General features: G+C 47.2%; 1 protein-coding gene across 3 annotated transcripts in view; it reads left to right on the top strand.

Moving 5' to 3' along the window:
- Positions 1-23,420, top strand: part of sfmbt2 (Scm like with four mbt domains 2) — a 99,951-nt gene that overhangs the window by 60,554 nt on the left and 15,977 nt on the right. For all 3 annotated transcript variants that reach the window (XM_078419484.1, XM_078419485.1, XM_078419486.1), the window contains exons 11-16: positions 14,394-14,520; positions 16,346-16,459; positions 17,602-17,644; positions 18,544-18,605; positions 19,911-20,050; positions 22,330-22,439. In XM_078419484.1, coding sequence (XP_078275610.1) covers positions 14,394-14,520; positions 16,346-16,459; positions 17,602-17,644; positions 18,544-18,605; positions 19,911-20,050; positions 22,330-22,439 — 596 coding nt within the window. The remainder of the gene's footprint in view (positions 1-14,393; positions 14,521-16,345; positions 16,460-17,601; positions 17,645-18,543; positions 18,606-19,910; positions 20,051-22,329; positions 22,440-23,420) is intronic.

The raw sequence follows: 23,420 nt of genomic DNA, 5'->3' as shown, positions 1-23,420 counted from the left end.
AACTTTCCAACGTGTACGTCTTTGGAATGTGGGAAGAAACCAAAGATCTCGGATAAAACCCACGCAGGTCACGGGGAGAACGTACAAACTCCGTACATACAGCACCCGTAGTCGGGATGGAACCCTGGTCTCTGGCGCTGTGAGGCAGCAACTCTACCGCTGCGCCACCGTGCCGACCAATATCGAGTCTTGGGTCACAGAGCGTGGAAACAAGATCAACTTGCCCACACCGGCCAACATGTCCCAGCTACACTAGTCCCACCTGCCCACGTTTGGTCCATATCCCTCCAAACCTGTCCTATCCATGTACCTGTCCATAGACACAAAAGGCTGGAGTAACTCAGCGGGACAATTTACACATACACCAAGCCAATTAACCTGCACACCTGTACGTGTTTGGAGTGTGGGAGGAAACCGAAGATCTTGGAGAAAATGCCACGGGGAGAACGTACAAACTCTGTACAGACAGCATCCTTAGTCGGGATCGAACCCAGGTCTCCGGCGCTGTAAGGCGGCAACTCTACCGCTGTACCACCGCGCCACTTACTGTTTAACTAGACATTTTTGTCTACACTTGGCAATTATAGTTAATACATTAAATTTAACTAGTAATGTTTGATACATTGGTTCTGAATGTTAATTGCATTCTCCAGGGTAAACAAATAAGTTAGTTAGTTCAGTTTAGTCTATTGTCACGTGTACCGCAGTACAGTGATAAGCTTGTGTTGCGCGCTAACCAGTCAGCGGAAAGACAATGCATGATTACAATCGAGCCGTCCACAGTGTACAGATACATGATAAGGGAATAACGTTCAGTGCAAGGTAAAGCCAGTAAAGTCCAATCGAGGATAGTCTGAGGGTCACCAATGAGGTAGATAGTACTTCAGGGGGGTGGATAGTAGTTCAATAATGAACCGTGAATGACCTCCACTATCGCCAGGGGGAGCAGTCAACCAAACATCGAAGACTGATGTCCAAGAAGCATAAAATAAACATCCAGTGAACAATGATATCATATCATATATATACAGTGCGGAAACAGGCCCTTCGGCCCACCGAGTCCGCACCGCCCAGCGATCCCCGCATATTAACACTATCCTACACACTAGGGACAATTTTTACATTTTTACCCAGTCAATTAACCTACATACCTGTACAATGACGGAACATGGAAAATATTTTTATCAAAGACAGACCCAAAAGTGCAGCACAGTGGCGCAGCGGTAGAGTTGCTGCCTCTCGGCGCCAGAGACCCGGGTTCCATCCCACCTACGGGCACCGTCTGTACGGAGTTTGTACGTTCACCCCATGACCTGCGTGGCTTTTCTCTGAGATCTTCGGTTTTCCTCCCACACTCCAAAGACGTGCAGGTTTGTAGGTTAATTGGCTTGGTGTAAATGTTTTTTTTAAAATGTCCCTCGCGGGTGTAGGATAGTGTTAATGTGCGGGGATCGCTGGTCGGCGCAGACCCGGTGGGCCGAAGGGCCTGTTTCTGCGCTGTATCTCTCAACTAAACTAAACTAAAAAGATTGTAAATCGCCCTTCGTGTGTGGGATAGTGCTCGTGTACGAGGTGTTGGCTCGGACTCGTTGGGCCGAAGGGCCTGTTTCCGCGCTGTACCTCTGAAGTCTAAAGTAAAAGTCAAAAACTAATCGCATGGTCCTTGACCAGAAGTTCCCAGTCCAATTTCTCAACTCGCCCCAAATGTTGGTGAGTTTGCAACGGCTAAAATCCTGTGCGATCCATTTTCTAGGTAAGGAAACATAGTTCACTGTTTTCATAGTTTTTCTGCAAGAATTAAAGATGCGTGCAAAAGGCTCAAAGGCTTCATGTGAAAATGCCCATAATTTGCGAGATTTGCATTTCATTAGTTTGCAATGAGACAGATTAATTTGTGCATTAAAGGTGGATTTTTGTTTCAGGGGGATTTCTGAGCTTTGTTTTATTCTGCATTAATGTCTTATGTAAATAGCTACCCTAGATAGAATGTTTAATGTTTTAAGCATCAGTGGGGCGGCACGGAAGCGCAGCGGTAGAGTTGCTGCCTCACAGCGCCAGAGACCCGGGTTCCATCCCGACTACGGGCGCCGTCTGTACGGAGTTTGTACGTTCTCCCCGTGACCTGCGTGGGTTTTGTCCGAGATCTTCGGTTTCCACCCACACTCCAAAGACGTACAGGTCTGTAGGTTAATTGGCTTGGTATAAATGTAAAAATTGTCCCTAGTGGGTGTAGGATAGTGTTAGTGTGCGGGGATCGCTGGTCGGCGCGGACCCGGTGGGCCGAAGGGCCTGTTTCCACGCTGTATCTCTAAATTAACCAAAAAACTAAACTAAACTAAAGCATGGATTCACCAGTTCAAAGATGCAAATAGATCTGGTTTAATCATATTTCCTTTTTGATACAGTGCAATACACCAAAAAGTAGCTCCTGCTATTTTCTGTAAGATATCCAGCATAAGTCTGACCTTTCTGTCATGGGCCTCCTCCAGTGCCATAGTGAGGCCAACCGCAAATTGGAGGAACAGCACTTCATATTTCGCCTGGGCAGCTTGCAGCCCAGCGGTATGAACATCGACTTCTCCAACTTTAGATAGTTCCTCTGTCCCTCTCTTCCCTTCCCCCTAACCAGATCTCCCACTGTCTTCCTGTCTCCACCTAGATCCTTCCTTTGTCCCGCCCCCTGACATCAGTCTGAAGAAGGGTCTCGACCCGAAACGTCACCCATTCCTTCTCTCTGGAGATGCTGCCTGACCCGCTGAGTTACTCCAGCATTTTGTGATACCTTCGATTTGTACCAGCATCTGCAGTTATTTTCCTACACAGCATAATGTTAAATTGCTTGATACCATCAGTCCTGAAATAAGTACAAACATATAATCCTTTGTTCCGCCATTGATCCTGTGTGAATTGCCTTTAGGCACAACACAGGCATGCTATTAAAGTGCATATATATCAGGCTGGATTAGCAGTCTTTCCTGTAAAAGCACAATTAGAAGTTATTCAAATAACCATCATTATTTATTTTCCCGATGAGCACATTTAAAACATTTAGTTTACAGATACAGCGTGGAAACAGGTCCTTCGGCCCATCGGGTCCGCGCCGACCATTGACCCTCGCACATTAACACAATCCCACACGCACCAGGGACAATTTACATTTACACAAAGCCAAGTAACCCACAAACCTGCACGTTTTTGCAGTGTGGGAGGAAACCGAAGCACCCGGAGAAAACCCACGCAGGTCACGGGGAGAACGTACAAACTCCGTACAGACAGCGCCCGTAGTCGGGATCGAACCAGGGCCTCCGGCAACTCTACCGCTGCGCCAATAACATATAAAACATTTGTGAAATCAAAGAACTGCAGATGCTGGTTAATACTCAAAAGAACACAAAGTCCTGGAGTAACACAGCGGGTCAGGCAGCATCTGTGGAGAACATGGATAGGTGACGTTTCGGATCGAGAACCTTCTTCACTCAGACTGATTGTCGCAGGGTGGAAGAAAGCTGGGAAAGGGAGGGGGCAGGACAAAGCGTGGCAGGTCATAGGTCGACACGGGCGACGGGGGGGGGGGGGGGGGGTCAGTGATAGGCAGATAGTCGGTTCGAAGGCCTGAGATAAGAGCAGTAGGTGTGAGACAGGATTGCAGAGTTGCGGATCGTGAAACCAGAGGGAGGAAAATAGCCGAGGGACCGGGGGAGTAGATGGGAGAAATAGGTGGCAGCCCGGGGGGGCATACGGGGAGGGGGGGGCAGTTAAATAGTGCTTTATTTGTCACAGATGCAACTGCAGAGTGAAATTCTTCTTGCATATATTACATGTGCGCGCACCGCCATTTTTAGCGTCGTTATTCAAAGTCCGGTCGGCCCACGTGCTTGATGTACTGGAGCAGTTCCCACGTCCCTCCCCCCCCTCCCCTCCCCACCCCTCCTGTCCCCTCTCCTCCCCTCCCATCTCCTCTCCTCTCCCGGCCATCTTTGTGTCTCGGTGGCGCCTCCTGCAGCCAACCATGGAGCCTGCAGCTGGAGGCATTACCCCGGTTTCCCCTTCTCTTGCCCCTTACTCCTCATGTCCCACGTCTCCAGCTCCCCCCCGGTTACGCTGACGACCGACGAACCTTCCTGAAAGTCACCTAAAAGTGGAGATTTCATTTTTCAAACCATTTTTTTTGTATTAAAAATAATTAATTTTATTACGATCACGATACAAAACAAAACCGTGGTAACACGTCCACCGCCATAGTACGAACCACCAAAGTATTGAGACACTAAATGTTCCTGCCATTGGGTGGCAAGCTACCCAGGGGGAATATGAGGGGAAATTCTTGTTGATTTTTAAAGTGAAAAAATTAATAAATTGCCGTTTAACTTGCACTAATCTTTCAGATTATGACATCGGCAGAAGTAATATTTATGCCACAATTACTGGCAAATGATGTGACTGTTAATTTTATGCACATCCTTGTAGATTGAACAATTATCACTTGCTTAATTTCTACTTTTATTGCTGGTTTAATACTTTGTTGTTTATTATGTTTCTCGGTGTAAAGTTAAAAGTAAATCAATTAGCTGTAAATGCTGGAGTAACTCAGCGGGTCAGGCAGCATCTCTGGAGAACATGGATAGGTAACGTTTCACAGAGTGCTGGAGTAACTCAGCGGGTCAGGCAGCATCTCTGGAGAACATGGATAGGTAACGTTTCACAGAGTGCTGGAGTAACTCAGCGGGTCAGGCAGCATCTGTGGAGAACATGGATAGGTGACGTTTCACAGAGTGCTGGAGTAACTCAGCGGGTCAGGCAGCATCTGTGGAGAACATGGATAGGTAACGTTTCACAGAGTGCTGGAGTAACTCAGCGGGTCAGGCAGCATCTGTGGAGAACATGGATAGGTGACGTTTCACAGAGTGCTGGAGTAACTCAGTGGGTCAGGCAGCATCTCTGGAGAAACGGAGCAGATGACGTTTCGGGTTGAGACCCTTCTTCAGACTCTCGACCCACATCGTCACCCATTCCTTCTCTCCAGAGATGCTGCCTGTCCAGCCGAGTTACTCCAGCATTTTGTGTCAATCTTCGGTGTAAAGCAGCATCTGTAGTTCCTTCCCACACAAGTTATCGTGTTCCATTCAACCTTAGTCCTATTTTGCATAAATTATGTTTATAATGAGAGTCTACCTAGAATGGTTCAGAGAGTTCTTAATGTAATATTAAGATAGATTTGACTTTTAGCAAAGAAATCGAGAGAGATCATTTTGGCAACTAAATATATAGATGTTAAAAGTCATGTTGTCAAGCCCTGACTTCTTTAGGTGGTGAATCTGTGGAATACTTTGCCACAGCCGGCTGTGGAGGCCAAGCCAGTGGATAATTTTAAGGCAGAGATAGATAAATTCTTGATTAGTGCGGGTGTCAAAGGTTACGGAGAGAAGGCAGGGGAATGGGGTTAGGAGGGAGAGATAGATCAGCCACGATTGAATGATGGAGCAGACGTGATGGGCCCAATGGCCTAATTCTGCTCCTATCACTTATGAACTTAATTAAATATCATTAAATTCTTCACTTCCATATATTTGCAGGAATATTCATGACTTCCTTCTACAACCTTTGATTGAAGAACATTCTTAATGCAATCACGTTCAGAACAAATGTACAATTTGATTGCTTTAAGGACTCACTACCTAATTATAAGAATCTGCTCAAAGCTGCAAGGTTTTAATTCTGAGAAATTCTGATTATTATCATCTTGCACTTATAGTTTAATTTAGAGATACAGAGTGGAAATAGGCCCATCGGCCCACCGGGTCCGTGCTAACCAGCGATCCCCGCACACTTACATTATCCTACACACCAGGGACAATTTACAATTGCTACCTGTTATGTTCAACACGGCATAAAGATAAAGTACACTCACACGTTAGTTGCCTGAATCACACCAGCCTTTATTTACCCAGCATTCCTAGCTCAAGGAACGCCCACTCATTAACATGGCACATGAATATGCATGAATACATTACACTGCTCTCCCTTTTTTTAAGTATTAAATCCAAGTACTCAGTTACAATTTTGGTATTGTGATACTTGATTTACATCAATACTTTTAACCATATTTACAAATTTAACCTAGTTACTGGTTTGCGGTTCCTGCCTGATCGTTTAACAGTAACAGGTGCAACAGGCATAACAGATGTACGTGTAGACTCAACTGTTGGCTTGTTTGGCTCTATGTTAGTACACTGACCTTGACTAGAGAAGTCTGTCCCTTTATCTGTACTCACTGAATTTTGTGTATCAACCACAATAGTCTTTTCTAACTCACTTTCAGATGAATACTCAGGGATTAGGAATTCATGCTCAGTTTTCGGTTCGTCTTTGGCTGGAATCATTTGATCCACGTGAACACTTTTGATCTTGTCTCCAACATCCACTAAGTATCTTTTTGTTCCACACACTTCCACTATTTTCCCAACATCCCATTTGTCTCGACTGGACTTGTTGGGAGGACTGAGCACACGAACTTGCTCATCTGGCTTGAAGTTCCTCTCCTTTTTGTGGAAGTCAAAGTGGTGTTTTTGACTTAACTGTTTTTGCTCAACTCTCGAGGCCAAATTGGGTTGAACTAGACTTAGGCGTATTCTTAGCCTTCTCTTCATCAACAGTTCTGCAGGTGAATAACCCGTAGTTGTGTGTGGTGTGGTTCTGTACTTCAGCAAGAAACTAGCCGAACGATGTTTCATGCTGAGCTTTGAACTACCCTGCAAAACCTGTTTCTTGAGAGCCTCTTTGACTACTCTAACAGACCTTTCCGCCGCCCCATTGGAGGCTGGATGGTATGGAGGAACAAGTGTGTGTTTTACCCCGTTACGCTGCATGAACTGTTTGAACTGTTCTGAACGAAACTGAGGTCCGTTATCAGAAACAAGTTCTTCTGGTAAACCATGACATGCAAAAATTGATCTCAACTCGTCTATGGTACGCTCAGCAGTAGTGCTTGACCCCATATGCTTAGCCTCAATCCATTTGGAATGACTATCTACTAGCACCAGAAAATTATCATTACCCTTTTCACAAAAGTCTACGTGAACTCTCTGAAACGGTCTACTTGGCCATGACCAGGGTTGCAGTGGTGTTTTTGGTGGTTTACTGCGGCAATCTTGACACACGCTACATTTGCTCACCAGTGACTCAATGTCACTGTCAATACCAGGCCAATACACAAAACTTCTAGCAATTGACTTCATGCTAACTATGCCAGGATGTTCGGCATGAAGTTCGTACATAATCTTGTTTCTTAAAGACTCTGGTACAACCACTCTATAACCCCACTTTATGCATCCCTGCTCGCATGATAATTCGTGTCGTCGATTATAGAAAGGCTTCAGTTCCGAGTTTGATCCACTCTCGACTTCAGTCCAACCATTCAATGTCTGTTCATAAACACTCTTCAGCACAGTGTCCTTCACTGTTTCAGCTGCAATTTCTGTTGCAGTCACTGGAAAGTCTTCATCTACGACTTGCAGTGTGTAGATTGAGTTCTCGCTTCCCACATCAGAGTTCTCATGGGGCAATCGGGACAACGCATCTGCGACTGCGTTGCATTTGGAGCTTCTGTACTCCACCTTGTAGTCATACTGGGACAACAGAATTGCCCAGCGCTGCATCCTTGATGCCGCCATGGAAGGTATAGCTGACTTGGGACCCAGTATCGTGAGTAGTGGTTTGTGATCAGTCACAAGGGTGAATGGTCTGCCAAGAAGAAACTGGTGGAATTTCTTGATTCCGAACACAATGCTGAGTGCTTCCTTCTCTATCTGTGCATAGTTGCGCTCACTTGGTGATAGGGTGCGGGAGGCAAAAGCAATAGGCTTTTCCTGTCCGTCATCCATTACGTGGCAAATCACTGCACCTACACCATAACTTGAAGCATCACAAGCAAGTTTCATCTCGCGCGTCGTGTCGTAGTGAACAAGGAGTTTGTCACTTGTCAGGTTTTTCTTGCAGATGTCGTATGCATGTTGTTGTTCCTTTCCCCACATCCAATTCTCATCCTTTTGTAACAGATGATGTAGTGGCTTTAGCACGGTTGCTAAATCTGGAAGGAATCGTGCATAGAATTGCACCATCCCAAGGAATGATCGTAGCTCTGTCACATTGTTGGGCGTTGGAGCATTCACAATTGCTTCAATTTTCGCCTTCACAGGGCGCAGTCCGTTGGAATCTACTTTGAGTCCAAGGTAGATCACCTCTGATTGTGCAAATGCACATTTGCTCTTTCGTAATTTTACGTTGTGGCAGTTCAACCGTGTGAGAACTTGCTCGAGTATCTCCAGATGTTCTTCCATGCCCACTGTGAATATCAGTAGATCATCCTGGTTGCACACACAGTGTGGAATGCCTTGCAACATTTTGTCCATGACGGACTGAAAGATTTTCGGGGAAGTTTTCACACCATAGGGCAGCTTTGTATATGAATACAAGCCCTTATGTGTGTTGATGGTCAAGCACTGCTGACTTTCTTTGTCAACATTGAGTTGGGCATAAGCATGAGACAAATCCAGCTTAGTGAAGACTCTTGCTCCGCTAAGTTCTGCATACAGATCCTGCGAGGTTGGCAAAGGATACTGTTCGTCATCAACAACTTGGTTGATTGTGACTTTGTAGTCACCGCATAGTCGAACAGTTTTGTCAGCCTTGGGTACAGACACAACTGGCGTTGCCCAGTTGCTCTGGTCTGTCTTCACGAGTACTCCATTCCGCTCCAACCTGTTGAGTTCTTCCTCCACTTGTTGCTTTAGCGCATATGGTACCGGTCTTGGTCGATAATATACAGGTGTCGCATCTTGCTGCAGTCGAATGTGTGCAGAGTATCCTGTTATTCCCGTGTAACTGTCAGCAAATATTTCAGCGTGTTTGCTAACGACATTTTCAAGACGTGATTTGGACACATCAATGCTGAAAATGTTCTTCCAGTCTAATTTTATTTTACGCAGCCAATCCTTTCCAAGGAGGGTCGGTTTATTTCTGTAGCTGGCCACTATGATGGGCAGTGTTACTGACTGTCCATTACACTGAACTTTACAATTCATTTGTCCGCACGTCTCCAAGGCTTCGCCGGAGTAGGTTCTCAACTTGACCTTACTCTCGGACAATGGTGTCTGTGAGAACTTTGTTTCGTACAAGTCTTTGCTCATGACCGAACAGTCAGCTGCCGTGTCAATGCGCATATCAATTAACTGTTCATTAACCAATAGTTTAATTCGAAAGTCCTTATCTTGGCTGGTTGTAGGCTTATTGACATCAGTTGCATGAATGATGTACAACCCAAGTTCATTGTCATCCGGGTTCATCTCTAAGTTGTGAACTCCTTTCTGGTGTTGTCGTGTGTTTCCCACTGTAAGCTTGGCCCGACATGCTGAGGCGATATGACCTTTCTTCTGGCAGTTATAGCACTTAGCTGTTTTGAACTGACAGGATTGGGATGGGTGATTACCGTTGCAACGATAACAACTGGCTGCACTCGGCTCCCCGCCATATTTAGGTTTCAGTTTGGCCCTAGGCGCTGCTTTGTGAGTATACACGGCCACTGCAGTATGTGGTGAACGAAACTCGCGAGCATTCTTTTATGCCATCTCCATCGTAGTAGCAATCTTGCATGCTATCTCAAACGTAAGATCAGGAGTGCTCATGAGTCTGGACTGAATTCGTTCGTCCACTAGACCACAAACAAATCTGTCGCGTAGTGCGCGTTCAAGAAAGGCTCCAAAGTTACAGTGCAACGTTAAGTTTTTCAAGGCAACAATGTACTCACTGATTGTCTCGTTTTGCTTCTGGTTTCTCGTGCCGAATTTGTAGCTTTCTGCAATTTCCAGAGGCTTTGGGTTGAAGTGCTCCTCCAACTTCTTTATAATGTCACAGAAAGGCACATCTTTTGCCTTTATGGGCGCAAGGATATTCACAAGTGTGCCGTACACTTCAGGTCCGATCACCGTGAGCAGAATCGCTTTCATGCGTTCACGAACGGCCCTGTTTGTTTCAGCCACTACCTCTCCTTCACCACTAGTCTCCGTGATGTTGTTTGCCATGAAGAACATGTTTGCTCTCTCCATATAGGAGCTGAACGGCTCTCTACTTTTGTCGAAGATGCCCAGGTTTCCGATATAGCCCGTGGATGCCGCCATTTAGTCCCTCGAGGAGAGGTTTTTTTTTTCTTTGCACAAGCTCAGATTTCCTGCCTGTTCTGGTGTAGCAAAGCACCTAAAACTTAGCAGTACAAAAGCTATGCAAAACAAACTCAGTCTCCTCCACAATCCCGTCCTCGTCGCCAATTTTGTTATGTTCAACACGGCATAAAGATAAAGTACACTCACACGTTAGTTGTCTGAATCACACCAGCCTTTATTTACCCAGCATTCCTAGCTCAAGGAACGCCCACTCATTAACATGGCACATGAATATGCATGAATACATTACACTGCCGAAGGCAAGTAACGCACATACTTGCACGTCTTTGGAGTGTGAGGGGAAACTGAAGATCTTGGAGAAAACCCACGCAGGTCACGGGGAGAACGTACAAACTCCGTGCAGACAGCACCCGTGGTCAGGATCGAACCCAGGTCTGTGGCGCTGTGAGGCAGCAACTCTACCGCTGCGCCACCACGCCACCCTATTCTGATTTAATTATGATTAAATAATCACCTTGCACTTATCATATCATATATATACAGCCGGAAACAGGCCTTTTCGGCCCTCCAAGTCCGTGCCGCCCAGTGATCCCCGTACATTAACACTATCCTACACCCACTAGGGACAATTTTTACATTTTACCCAGCCAATTAACCTACATACCTGCACGTCTTTGGAGTGTGGGAGGAAACGGAAGATCTCGGAGAAAACCCACGCAGGTCACGGGGAGAACGTACAAACTCCTTACAGTGCAGCACCCGTAGTCAGGATCGAACCTGAGTCTCCGGCGCTGCATTCGCTGTAAAGCAGCAACTTTACCGCTGCGTTACCGTGCCGCCCATATACTTTGGTAGAAAATATCAGACATATAAGATTATTAAGGGGTTGGACACTTTAGAGGCAGGAAACATGTTCCCAATGTTGGGGGAGTCCAGAACAAGGGGCCACAGTTTACGAATAAGGGGTAGGCCATTTAGAACGGAGATGAGGAAAAACTTTTTCAGTCAGAGAGTTGTGAATCTGTGGAATTCTCTGCCTCACAAGGCAGTGGAGGCCAATTCCCTGAATGCATTCAAGAGAGAGCTAGATAGAGCTCTTAAGGATAGCGGAGTCAGGGGGTATGGGGAGAAGGCAGGAACGGGGTACTGATTGAGAATGATCAGCCATGATCACATTGAATGGCGGTGCTGGCTCGAAGGGCCGAATGGCCTCCTCCTGCACCTATTGTCTATTCACTATGGTGTCGAGCCTTGTTGAGTTGTGTTTAGTTTATTGTCACGTGTACCGAGGTACAGTGAAAAGCCTTTGCTGTGTGTCATCCAGTCAGCGGAAAGACAATGCATGATTACAATCGAGCCGGCCACAGTGTACAGATACATGATAAAGGGAATAACGTTGAGTACGAGATAAAGTCCGATCAAAGAGAGTCCGAGGGTCTCCAATGAGGTAGATAGCAGCTCAGGACCGCTCTCTGGTTGTGGTAGGACGGTTCAGTTGCCTGATAACAGCCGGGAAGAAACTGTCCCTGAATCTGGAGGTGTGCGTTTTCACACTTCTGTTCCTCTTGCCCGATGGGAGAGGGGGGAAGAGGGAGTGGGCGGGGTGAGACTTTATAAAAAGCTGCAAACCCGACTGCAAGAAATTCTGTAATAATAGGATATTTTAATAAATGTAAAAACTAAAAATAAATATATATATCTATATATAACATTAGCACACTGCGTTCCCTCCACCACCATCCACCTCCGCAATACTGGAGGGACCTACAGGAGGCGCTGCCTCAAAAAGGCAGCCGGCATCATCAGAGACCCACACCACCCTGGCCACACTCTCACTGACCCACACCACCCTGGCCACACTCTCACTGACCCACACCACCCTGGCCACACTCTCACTGACCCACACCACCCTGGCCACACTCTCACTGACCCACACCACCCTGGCCACACTCTCACTGACCCACACCACCCTGGCCACACTCTCACTGACCCACACCACCCTGGCCACACTCTCACTGACCCACACCACCCTGGCCACACTCTCACTGACCCACACCACCCTGGCCACACTCTCACTGACCCACACCACCCTGGCCACACTCTCACTGACCCACACCACCCTGGCCACACTCTCACTGACCCACACCACCCTGGCCACACTCTCATCTCAGTGCTACCATGGGGAAGAAGGTCAATAGACAATAGACAATAGGTGCAGGAGTAGGCCATTCAGCCCTTTGAGCCAGCACCGCCATTCAATGCGATCATGGCTGATCACTCTCAATCAGTACCCCGTTCCTGCCTTCTCCCCATACCCCCTCACTCCCTAACGGCAGCGGCTGACTAGCAGTCTGTCCGTCTTTTTTTTGTTGAGTGTCGGTGTTGGGATGGTTTTTGTATATTTTTTTGGTTGTGTATGTGTGGGAGGGGGTGGTGGGGGTGGGGGTGGGGGTGGGGGTGGGTGTGGGAGGGGGGGGGCTTTTCTCTTCCTCACGGCGCGGGCTGCGGCTCGGCTGCGGGGCCTAACATCACCCGCTGCGGCTCGGCCGCTGGACTTTACACCCCGGTGCGGCTCGGCCGCTGGACTTTACATCCCGCTGCGGCTTGGCCGCTGGACTCAACAGTGCCCGGTGCAGCTCGGCTACGGGGCTTAACATCCCGGTGCAGCTCGGCTGCGGGGCTTTTCATCGCTGGTGCGGCTCGACTGCGGACTTAACAGTGCCCGGTGCAGCTCGGCTGCGGAGCTGAACACCGCCCGGTGCAGCTCGACTGCGGGGCTTTTCATCGCTGGACTGCGGACTTAACAGTGCCCGGTGCGGCTCGACCACGGGACTTAGCTGCGCAAGGCTTGGTCGCGGGCCTTTCATCGCCCGGTTCGGCCGCGAGACGTTTCAGCGCCCGGTGCGGGGACTGTGCGGGTTGGTCGGGGACGAGCTGTCTGTCCGTGGGCGTGGGGAAGAGAGGGGAAGTTTTGTTGCCTCCATCACAGTGAGGGGGTGTTTGGAGTCACTGTGATGGACGTTTGTGTTGGGGTTATGTGTCTTGTGTTCTTTTTTTTTTCTGTGACTGCTATGTAGTTTCGTTCGGTACTTCGGTACCGAACGACAAATAAAGCTCTGTTATACTGTTATACTGTTATCCTTAAGAGCTGTATCCAGCTCTCTCTTGAAAGCATCCAACGAACTGGCCTCCACTGCCTTCTGAGGCAGAGAATTCCACATCTTCACCACTCTCTGACTGAAAAAGTTCTTCCTCATCTCCGTTCTAAATGGCCTACCCCTTATTCTTAAACTGTGGCCCCTTGTTCTGGACTCCCCCAACATTGGGAACATGTTTCCTGCCTCTAATGTGTCCAATCCCCTAATTATCTTATATGTTTCAGGAGCCTGAAAACCGTGACCTCCAGGTTCAGGAACAGCTTTTTCCCAAAAAGCATCAGGCTGTTGAACACTACAACCTCCAAATAAGCTCTGAACTTTTTAGACTATTATTGTTATTATTGCACTATTTTTTTTGTGTGTGCCTGTTTATATATGTGTGTGTGTATATATATACACATACTCCAGCACTGAGTTACTCCAGCACTTTGTGTCTACCTTTGATTTAAACCAGCATCTGCAGTTCTTTCCTTCACACATATGTGTGTATATATGTGTGTCTGTGTATGTGTGTGTATGTATATATATATATATATATATATATATATATATGGACACACACATACACACATATATATTTGTGTGTGTTGTGTATATATATATATATATATTATATATATGTATATATATACAACACACACAAATATATATATATATATATATATATATATATATATATATATATATATATAGACACACACACACACATATGTTTGTGTGTGTGCAGGAAAGAACTGCAGATGCTGGTTTAAACCAAAGATAGACACAAAATGCTGGAGTAACTCAGCAGGTCAGGCAGCATCTCTGGAGAGAAGGAATGGGTGACGTTTCGGGTCGAGACCGTTCTTCAGACTGTATGTGTGAGTATGTGTATATACACTCACTGAACTTGTTTCCTTATATTTATTGATGTTGTTTGCAGTGTTCACATGTTGTGTTGTGCTGCTGCAAGTAAGGATCTCGTTGTTCTATCTGGGACACACGACAATGAAACACGCTTGCCTCTTGTTTTGTTGAATTATTACTATTCAGTCTTTTCATTCTCCGTTTCATTCTGCAGACCTCAGCGGCCCGAGGCTTCACCAAGAACATGAAGCTGGAGGCGGTGACACTGTGCAACCTCGCGGAGATCTGCGTGGCTTCCGTCACCAAAGTCAAGGGGCGGTTAATGTGGCTGCACCTCGAAGGTCAGATTTTTAGTTTAGATTAGAGATACAGCGCGGAAACAGGCCCACCGGGTCCGCACCGACCAGCGATCCCCGCACAGGGGGTATGGGGCGAAGGCAGGAACGGGGTGCTGATTGAGAATGATCGGCCATGATCACATTGAATGGCGGTGCTGGCTCGAAGGGCCGAATGGCCTACTCCTGCACCACTCACCTATTGTCTATTAACACTATCCTACACACACAAGGGACAATTTTTACATTTTACCAAGCCAATTAATCTACAAAACCTGCGCGTCTTTGGAGTGTGGGAGGAAACCGAAGATCTCGGAGAAAACCCACGCAGGTCACGGGGAGAACGTGCAAACTCCAGCTACCTCCTCTGGCATTTTGGGTCGAGACCCTTCTTCAGGCAGACACACTGGTCAACCTGAGGAGCACCTTCATCAACAGACTGGTCCCACCAAGATGCAGCAGAGAACGCCACAGGAGATCCTTCTTCCCTGTGGCTATCACACTGTGCAACTCCTCGTCCTTCTGTGGTGGGGTCGACCCAGAAGGTGGTGGGTGCGTGGAATGAGCTGCCAGAGGAGGTAGATGAGTCACGCACAATAACAACATTTAAAAGGCGGCACGGTGAGACAGCGGTAGAGTTGCTGCCTCACAGCGCCAGAGACCCGGGTTCAATCCTGACTACGGGTGCTGTCCGTACGTTCTCATCGTGACCTGCGTGGGGTTTCTCCGAGATCGTCCGTTCCTCCAACACTCCAAAGACGAGCAGGTTTGTAGATTAATTGGCTTCGGTATAAATGTAAATTGTACCCAGTGTGTAGGAGAGTGTAAGTGTGCCGGGATCGCTGGTGGGCGCGGACTCAGTGGGCCAAAGAAAGCAGGGCTGGAAACAGATGACCAAGCAAGGGTGGAGCCACCAAACGCTGGCTCGGCGATCGTTTCGTTGAACACCTCCGCTCATCATCATCATCATCATATATATACAGCCGGAAACAGGCCTTTTCGGCCCACCAAGTCCGTGCCGCCCAGCGATCCCCGTACATTAACACTATCCTACACCCACTAGGGACAATTTTTTTTAATAACATTTTTACCCAGCCAATTAACCTACATACCTGTACGTCTTTGGAGCTCAGTCCGCCTGAACCTACCAGATCTCCCGGTGGCTCAGCACTTCAACTCCCCCTCCCACTCCCACACTGACCTTTCTGTCCTGGGCCTCCTCCACTGTCAGAGTGAGGCCCAGCGCAAATTGGAGGAACAGCACCTCATATTTCGTTTGGGCAACTTACACCCCAGTGGTATGAACATTGACTTTTTAACTTCAAGTACCCCTCTCTCTCCATCTCTCCCCTTTCTTAGTTCTCCAACTAGTTTCACTGTCCTCCTGATTAATACTACTGATTGTACGCCTCGTTGTCTGACAGATCATCGTCTGCTTTGATCTGTCCTTCTTACACCTTATCCTTCCATATCTCCGGCTCTCTCTCCCCTGACTCTCAGTCCGAAGAAGGGCCTCGACCCGAAACGTCACCCATTCCTTCTCTCCAGAGATGCTGCCTGACCCGCTGAGTTACTCCAGCACTCTGTGAAACGTCACCTATCCATGTTCTCCACAGATGCTGCCTGACCCGCTGAGTTACTCCAGCACTCTGTGCAACGTCACCTATCCATGTTCTCCACAGATGCTGCCTGACCCGCTGAGTTACTCCAGCATTTTGTGTCTGCCTTCGATTTAAACCAGCATCTGCAGGTAGAAGATGATAGGTCAGGACCACTCTCTAGTTGGTTTAATGAGGACTCGCGTTTATATTGTGACTTATCTGTGTTCCAGACTCGAAGAAATCAATCCCGGAATACATTGTTGATGTGGAGTCGATGGATATTTTCCCGGTCGGTTGGTGTGAAGCCAATGGATATCCCCTCACCCCTCCATGTCACGCTGTCTGTGAGTATCTCCGGCAATGTCCCCACTGGTCACGTCCAACCCACGGATCACTTGCTCCAGTAGTTCATTTTGGACAGCATAGACGAGTTGGGCCGAAGGGCCTCTCTCCGTGCTGCACGACTCCATGACGCTCCCCCAACGTTGAAATGACGCGGCATTCTACAGAGAAGCAGAATGAATTGGACAATAGACAATAGGTGCAAGAGGAGGCCATTCGGCCCTTCGAGACAGAACCGCCATTCAATGTGATCATGGCTGATCATTCTCAATCAGTACCCCGTTCCTGCCTTCTCCCCATACCCCCTGACTCCGCTATCATTAAGAATTGGAGAGTAGTTTAGTTAATAATAATAATAATAATAAATTTTATTTGTCATATGTAGGTAGGTTGGCACAGGGTCACGGGTACAATGAAATGTATTTGACAAGACAACGGGTCACCTCAGCAGTAATATTCCAAGGATAAATAAGATTTAAAAAATGACATTAGTAGGGTAAAAAGACAATATTAAAAATAGGTTAAAAGACAATATTAAAAATAATCAACATATATGATGTGAAAAGTGTTTATGAGTTCAGAAGCCTGATGGCCTGATGGTAGAGACTGTTCTTAAGTCTGGTGGTAAGGGCAGCCGTACTCCTGTATCGTCTGCCTGACGGTAACAAGGAGAACAGCCTGCGTGCTGGGTGGCTGTGGTCCTTGATGATGCTGCGTGCCTTCCGCAGGCACCGCCGGTAGAACATGTCCTGAATGGCCTGAATAGTTTAGAGATACAGCGTGGAAACAGGCCCTTCTGCCCACCGAGTCCGCGCCAACCAGCGATCCCCGCGCACTAACACTTATCCCACACACGCACTAGGGACAGTTTTACACATACGCCGAGCCAATTAACCTACAAACCTGTACGTCTTTGGAGTGTGGGAAGAAACCGAAGATCTCGGAGAAAACCCACGCAGGTCACGGGGAGAACGTACAAACTCCGTACAGACGGCGCCCGTAGTCGGGATGGAACCCGGGTCTCTGGCGCTGTGAGGCAGCAACTCTACCGCTGCGCCACCACCATTTTTGTGTCTTATCTTGAGGTATATGAAAGTTGAGTACCTGTGCCTTGAAAATAACCTTTCTTTTCACCAACTTACAGGTCAGAAACAGAAGAAAATTGCGGTGGTGCAGCCAGAAAAACAGTGAGTTAATAATTTAATTATCACACACGGATGTTAGATGCCGTTCAAATAGGATTTGTACCTTAGAGTAATGTGTAAAGCTGCAATGGACCATTGTGGGCTCCACCCTTCCTTGATCATCACTGCTGGCTTTGATTTGTTCCTTTGTATGTTTTCCATTCATTTGTTCCATGTATCTTTTCACATCTCTCATTTCCCTCTCCCCTGGATCTGACTGAAACAGGGTCTTGACCCGAAACGTCACCCGTTCCTTTTCACCAATCTCTGTGTGTTAGATAGCAGGAAATTTACCAATACTGTGTTAATAGCAGTCTGAAGAAAGGTCCCGACCCGAAATGTTGCTATCCATATCCCCCGGAGATGCTGCCTGACCCGCTGAGTTACTCCAGCACTCTGTGAAACGTCACCTATCCATGTTCTCCACAGATGCTGCCTGACCCGCTGAGTTACTCCAGCACTCTGTGAAATGTCATCTATCCATGTTCTCCAGAGATGCTGCCAGACCCGTTGAGTTACTCCAGCACTCTGTGAAACGTCACCTATCCATGTTCTCCACAGATGCTGCCTGACCCGCTGAGTTATTCCAGCACTCTGTGAAACGTCACCTATCCATGTTCTCCAGAGATGCTGCCTGACCCGCTGAGTTACTCCAGCACTCTGTGAAACGTCACCTGTCCATGTTCTCCAGAGATGCTGCCTGACCCGCTGAGTTACTCCAGCACTCTGTGAAACGTCACCTATCCATGTTCTCCAGAGATGCTGCCTGACCCGCTGAGTTAGTCCAGCACTCTTTGTGTTCGACGCAAGATTTTGGCATCTACAGTTTCTCGTAACACTCTTGCGTTAGTAGTTCTTGTTGTACTTCTGATTGTTTGTACTGATTTTGCTTGTAATACTAGGCTCCAAGCCACACCTGCTGAGACAACCCCTCACGACTCTTGTGCCATTACAACAGAACCAGGTGAGTTTTGAAAGGCCCCTCATTCCCACAAGTAATTCTTTCACAAGTTCCAGGAGCAGAATAAGTTCATGTTCATAGGTGATAGGAGCAGAATTAGGCCATTCGGCCGTGTCTACTCCGCCATTCAATCATGGCTGATCTATCTCTCCCTCCTAACCCCATTCTCCTGCCTTCTCCCCATAACATCTGACACCCGTACTAATCAAGAATCTATCCATCTCTGCCTTAAACGTCTCCATTGACTTGACCTCCACAGCCGTCTGTGGCAATGAATTCCACAGATTCACCACCCTCTGACTAATGAATCTGTACACTGTGGACAGCGTGATTGTAATCATGTTATTGCCTTGCCCCAGACTGGATAACACGCAACAAAAGCTTTTCATTGTACCTCTGACAATAAACTAAAACTGAACATGAACTGAAACTGACGTTGAAGAATATAAATTTTCACTTCTGCAATTATCTACTTTGTCTTCCTCCCATCATGAAAACTTTACACAATGATTAGGTGTCAGAATATGGAACAATTTTAATGATTAAATGTTGGAGCTTTTTCTGTGTAAAAGGACTCTATGGGGTAAACGCACAGAGTCTCTTGCCCAGAGTCGGTGAATCGAGATCTAGAGGACATAGGGTTAAGGTGAAGAGGAAAAGACTTAATAGAAACCTGAGGGGTAACTTTTTCACACAATGGGTGGTGGGTGTATGGAACGAGCTGCCAGAGGAGGTAGTTGAGGCTGGGACTATCCCAACGTTAAAGAAACAGTTAGACAGGTACATGGATAGGACAGGTTTGGAGGGATATGGACCAAGCGCAGGCAGGTGGGACTAGTGTAGATGGGACATTGTTGGCCGATGTGGGCAAGTTGGGCCGAAGGGCCTATTTCCACACTCTATGACTCCATGAAAGGAATAGATCAGGTAGATGCACAGAGTCTCTTGCCCAGGGTAGGGGAATCGTGGAACGGAGGACATAGGTTCAAAGTGAAGGGGGAAAAGATTTAATAGGAATCTGAGAGGTAACTTTTTCACACAATGGGTGGTGGGCGTGTGGAACGAGCTGCCGGAGGAGGTAGTTGAGGCTGGGACTATCCCAACGTTTAAGAAACAGTTGGACAGGTACATGGATAGGACAGGTTTGGAGGGATATGGACCAAGCGCAGGCAGGTGGGACTAGTGTAGATGGGACATTGTTGGCCGGTGTGGGCGAGTTGGCCTGAAGGGCCTGTTTCCACGCTGTTTCACTCTGTGACTCTATGACTCAGATCTTGGAAGTTGTTTTTATCTCCTTTCATTCTGCAGGTACCACCAATGGTAAATATTGCTGCTCCAAAATATATTTCAACCATCGCTGTTTCTCTGGTCCATATTTAAACAAAGGGCGGATCGCAGAACTCCCTCAGTCTGTTGGGCCCGGAAAATGTGTCCTTGTTCTAAAAGAGGTAAGCTGGGTGGAAAAGCATCACAGAAACATAGAGACATAGAACATAGGTGCAGGAGGAGGCCATTCGGTCCTTCGAGCCAGCACCGCCATTCATTGAGATCACGGCTGATCGTCCACAATCAGTAACCCGTGCCTGCCTTCTCCCCATATCCCTTGATTCCGCTAGCCCCTAGAGCTCTATCTAACTCTCTCTTAAATCCATCCAGTGAATTGGCCTCCACTGCCCTCTGTGGCAGAGAATTCCACAAATTCACAACTCTCTGGGTGAAAAAGTTTCTTCGCATCTCAGTTTTAAATGGCCTCCCCTTTATTCTTAGACTGTGTGGCCCCTGGTTCTGGACTCCCCCAACATTGGGAACATTTTTCCTGCATCTAGCTTGTCTAGTCCTTTTATGATTTTCATACGTCTCCATAAGACCCCCTCTCATCCTTCTAAACTCCAGGGAATACAAGCCCAGTCTTTCCAATCTATCCTCATCTGGTATTCCTCATCAGTAGGTTCACTTGGTCAACCCGGTTGCTTTTAAATTAACAGGTGATCATTTCTACGGCACTCTGATGCCCAGAGGCTCTGCATCTGTTCAATCAGCGTCTATCCCGCTGAAAACCTATCCAACATATCCATGTGTAGGAAGGAACTGCAGATGCTGGTTTAAACCAAAGATAGGCACAAAATGCTGGAGTAACTCAGCGGGACAGGCAGCATCTCTGGAGAGAAGGAATGGGTGACCCTTCAGACTGAAGAAGGGTCTCGACCCGAAACGTCACCCATTCCTTCTCTCTAGAGATGCTGCCTGTCACTCCAGCATCTTGTGTCTTGTCCAACGTTATCTACAGTGAGACTAGCAAGGGGAAATATGCAGAGATTGTAAATCGCGGGATATTTCCTGAATTTCTTTTGCTGTTGCTTCGTTTAAATTGAGCAGAGTACAGAGATTACATGATCTCATTTTCGAGGCGAATATTTTACTTTTGAATAAATAATTGTCGAACGTGCGCAAAATTTTAGATGCTGGATTAAAAATATAAGCTCGCAACGTAGGCTTGGACCTTGGACGTTACCCTGCTAAGGGATATATAATTAAAATAAGCAGGAGAAATAAATAAAGGGGAAATGAAGGGTCAGAGACCCTGGTTCGATCCTGACAACTGATACTGTCTAGGGAGTTTACAGCTTGCAGCCCAGCGGTATGAACATTGACTTCTCCAACTTTAGATAGTTCCTCTGTCCCTCTCTTCCCCTCCCCCTCCCCCTCTATCTTCCTGTCTCCACCTATATCCTTCCTTTGTCCCGCCCCCCTGACATCAGTCTGAAGAAGGTATTTATTCACAAAATGCTGGAGTATTCCTTCTCTCCTGAGATGCTGCCTGACCTGCTGAGTTACTCCAGCATTTTGTGAATAAATACCTTCGATTTGTACTAGCATCTGCAGTTATTTTCTTATATTCAGTCAGAAGAAGGGTCTCGACCCGAAACGGCACCCATTCCTTCTCTCCTTAGATGCTGCCTGACCCGCTGAGTTACTCCAGCACTTTGTGAATAAATACCTTTGATTTGTAGCAGCATCTGCAGTTATTTGCTTACACTGTCTGTACGGAGTTTGTACGTTCTCCCCGTGACCTGCGTGGGTTTTCTCCGGGTGCTCCGGTTTCCTCCCACACTGCAAAGACGTGCAGGTTTGTAGGTTAGTTGGCTTGGTGTAAATGTAAAGTGTTAAAGTGTGGGGATCGGTGGTCAGCACGCACCCGGTGGGCCGAGGGGCCTGTTCCAGCACTGTATCGCTAAACTAAAGGAGATAACAAAACTCTTTTGTGGCCGGCCCGACATTAGCACAGGCGGAAGGGCCTGATTGATCCTGGTTCTGCTCTGCTTTATAGACAACAGACAATAGGTGCAGGAGGAGGCCATTCGGCCCTTCGAGCCTGTACGCATCGCCATTCAATGTGATCATGGCTGATCATTCTCAATCAGTACCCCGTTCCTGCCTTCTCCCCATACCCCCTGACTCCGCTATCCTTAAGAGCTCTATCTAGCTCTCTCTTGAATGCATTCAGAGAATTGGCCTCCACTGCCTTCTGAGGCAGAGAATTCCACAGATTCACAACTCTCTGACTGAAAAAGTTTTTCCTCATCTCCGTTCTAAATGGCCTACCCCTTATTCTTAAACTGTGGCCCCTTGTTCTGGACTCCCCCAACATTGGGAACATGTTTCCTGCCTCTAACGTGTCCAACCCCTTAATAATCTTATACGTTTCTTTGTGCGTCTTGTAAAACAGGTTCTGACGCTGCTGATCAACGCTGCCTACAAGCCCGGACGCGTGTTGCGTGAGCTACAGTTGGACAACGACCCCGACTGGAACTGCCAGGACGAGACCTTAAAAGCCAAGTAGGTACATCGCTGTCAGCCTCTATAACGGCGTGATTAGTCCGCAACCACTATCTACAGTAGGAAAACAAATTTGCAGACGCTGCTTTAGATCGAAGGTAGACACAAAATGTGATCCTTCTTCAGACTTCTCAACCCCATTCTCCTGCCTTCTCCCCATAACCCCTGACACCTGTACTAATATTTAATTTATTCTCGACTGTCAAAATGCCGCCGATCCATTTTCTCCAGAGATGCTGACCAGCTGAGTTACTCCAGCACTTTGTGTCCTTCTACGTGTTAACCATTGTCCCACCCACCCTCCCCTGACATCAGTCTGAAGAAGGGTCTCAACCCGAAACGTCACCCATTCCTTCTCTCCCGAGATGCTGCCTGACCCGCTGAGTTACTCCAGCATCGTGTGTTTACCTACTATCTGTAGTACTTTGTTGGTGACTTTGCTGGCTTTGCCTTGCACTAAACGTTATTCACCTTATTTCCTTTATCGTGTGTCCGTACACTGTAGATGTACACAGCCTCAGAATTTTAAGGGTGTTCCTTGAGGGCGGAGATGAGGAGGAATATCTTTAGTCAGAGGGTGGTGAATCTGTGGAATTCATCGCCACAGACGGCTGTGGAGGCCAAGTTAATGGGTATTTTTAAGGCAGAGATAGATAGATTTTTGATATGGGGTTATGGGGAGAAGGCAGGAGAATGGAGTTAGGAGGGAGAGATAGATCAGCCATGATTGAATGGCGGAGTAGGCCTGATGGGCCGAATGGCCTAAATCTGCTCTTGTCACTTATCAACTCTGTTTATCTTTCACTTTCCTCGTTGAACATTTCCAGCAACGTGAGATTCAGCAACTCTTAGCTGGAATGACTTGCAAATTTGTTTCAAATGGATGGTAGACACAAAATGCTGGAGTAACTCAGCGGGTCAGGCAGCATCTGGGGAGAGAAGGAATGGGTGACGTTTCGGGTCGAGACCCTTCTTCAGACT

The sequence above is a fragment of the Rhinoraja longicauda genome, chromosome 23 (assembly GCF_053455715.1).
Source record: "Rhinoraja longicauda isolate Sanriku21f chromosome 23, sRhiLon1.1, whole genome shotgun sequence".
Classification (NCBI taxonomy): Eukaryota; Metazoa; Chordata; class Chondrichthyes; order Rajiformes; family Arhynchobatidae; genus Rhinoraja; species Rhinoraja longicauda.
This window is presented reverse-complemented; position numbering and strand designations above follow the sequence as displayed.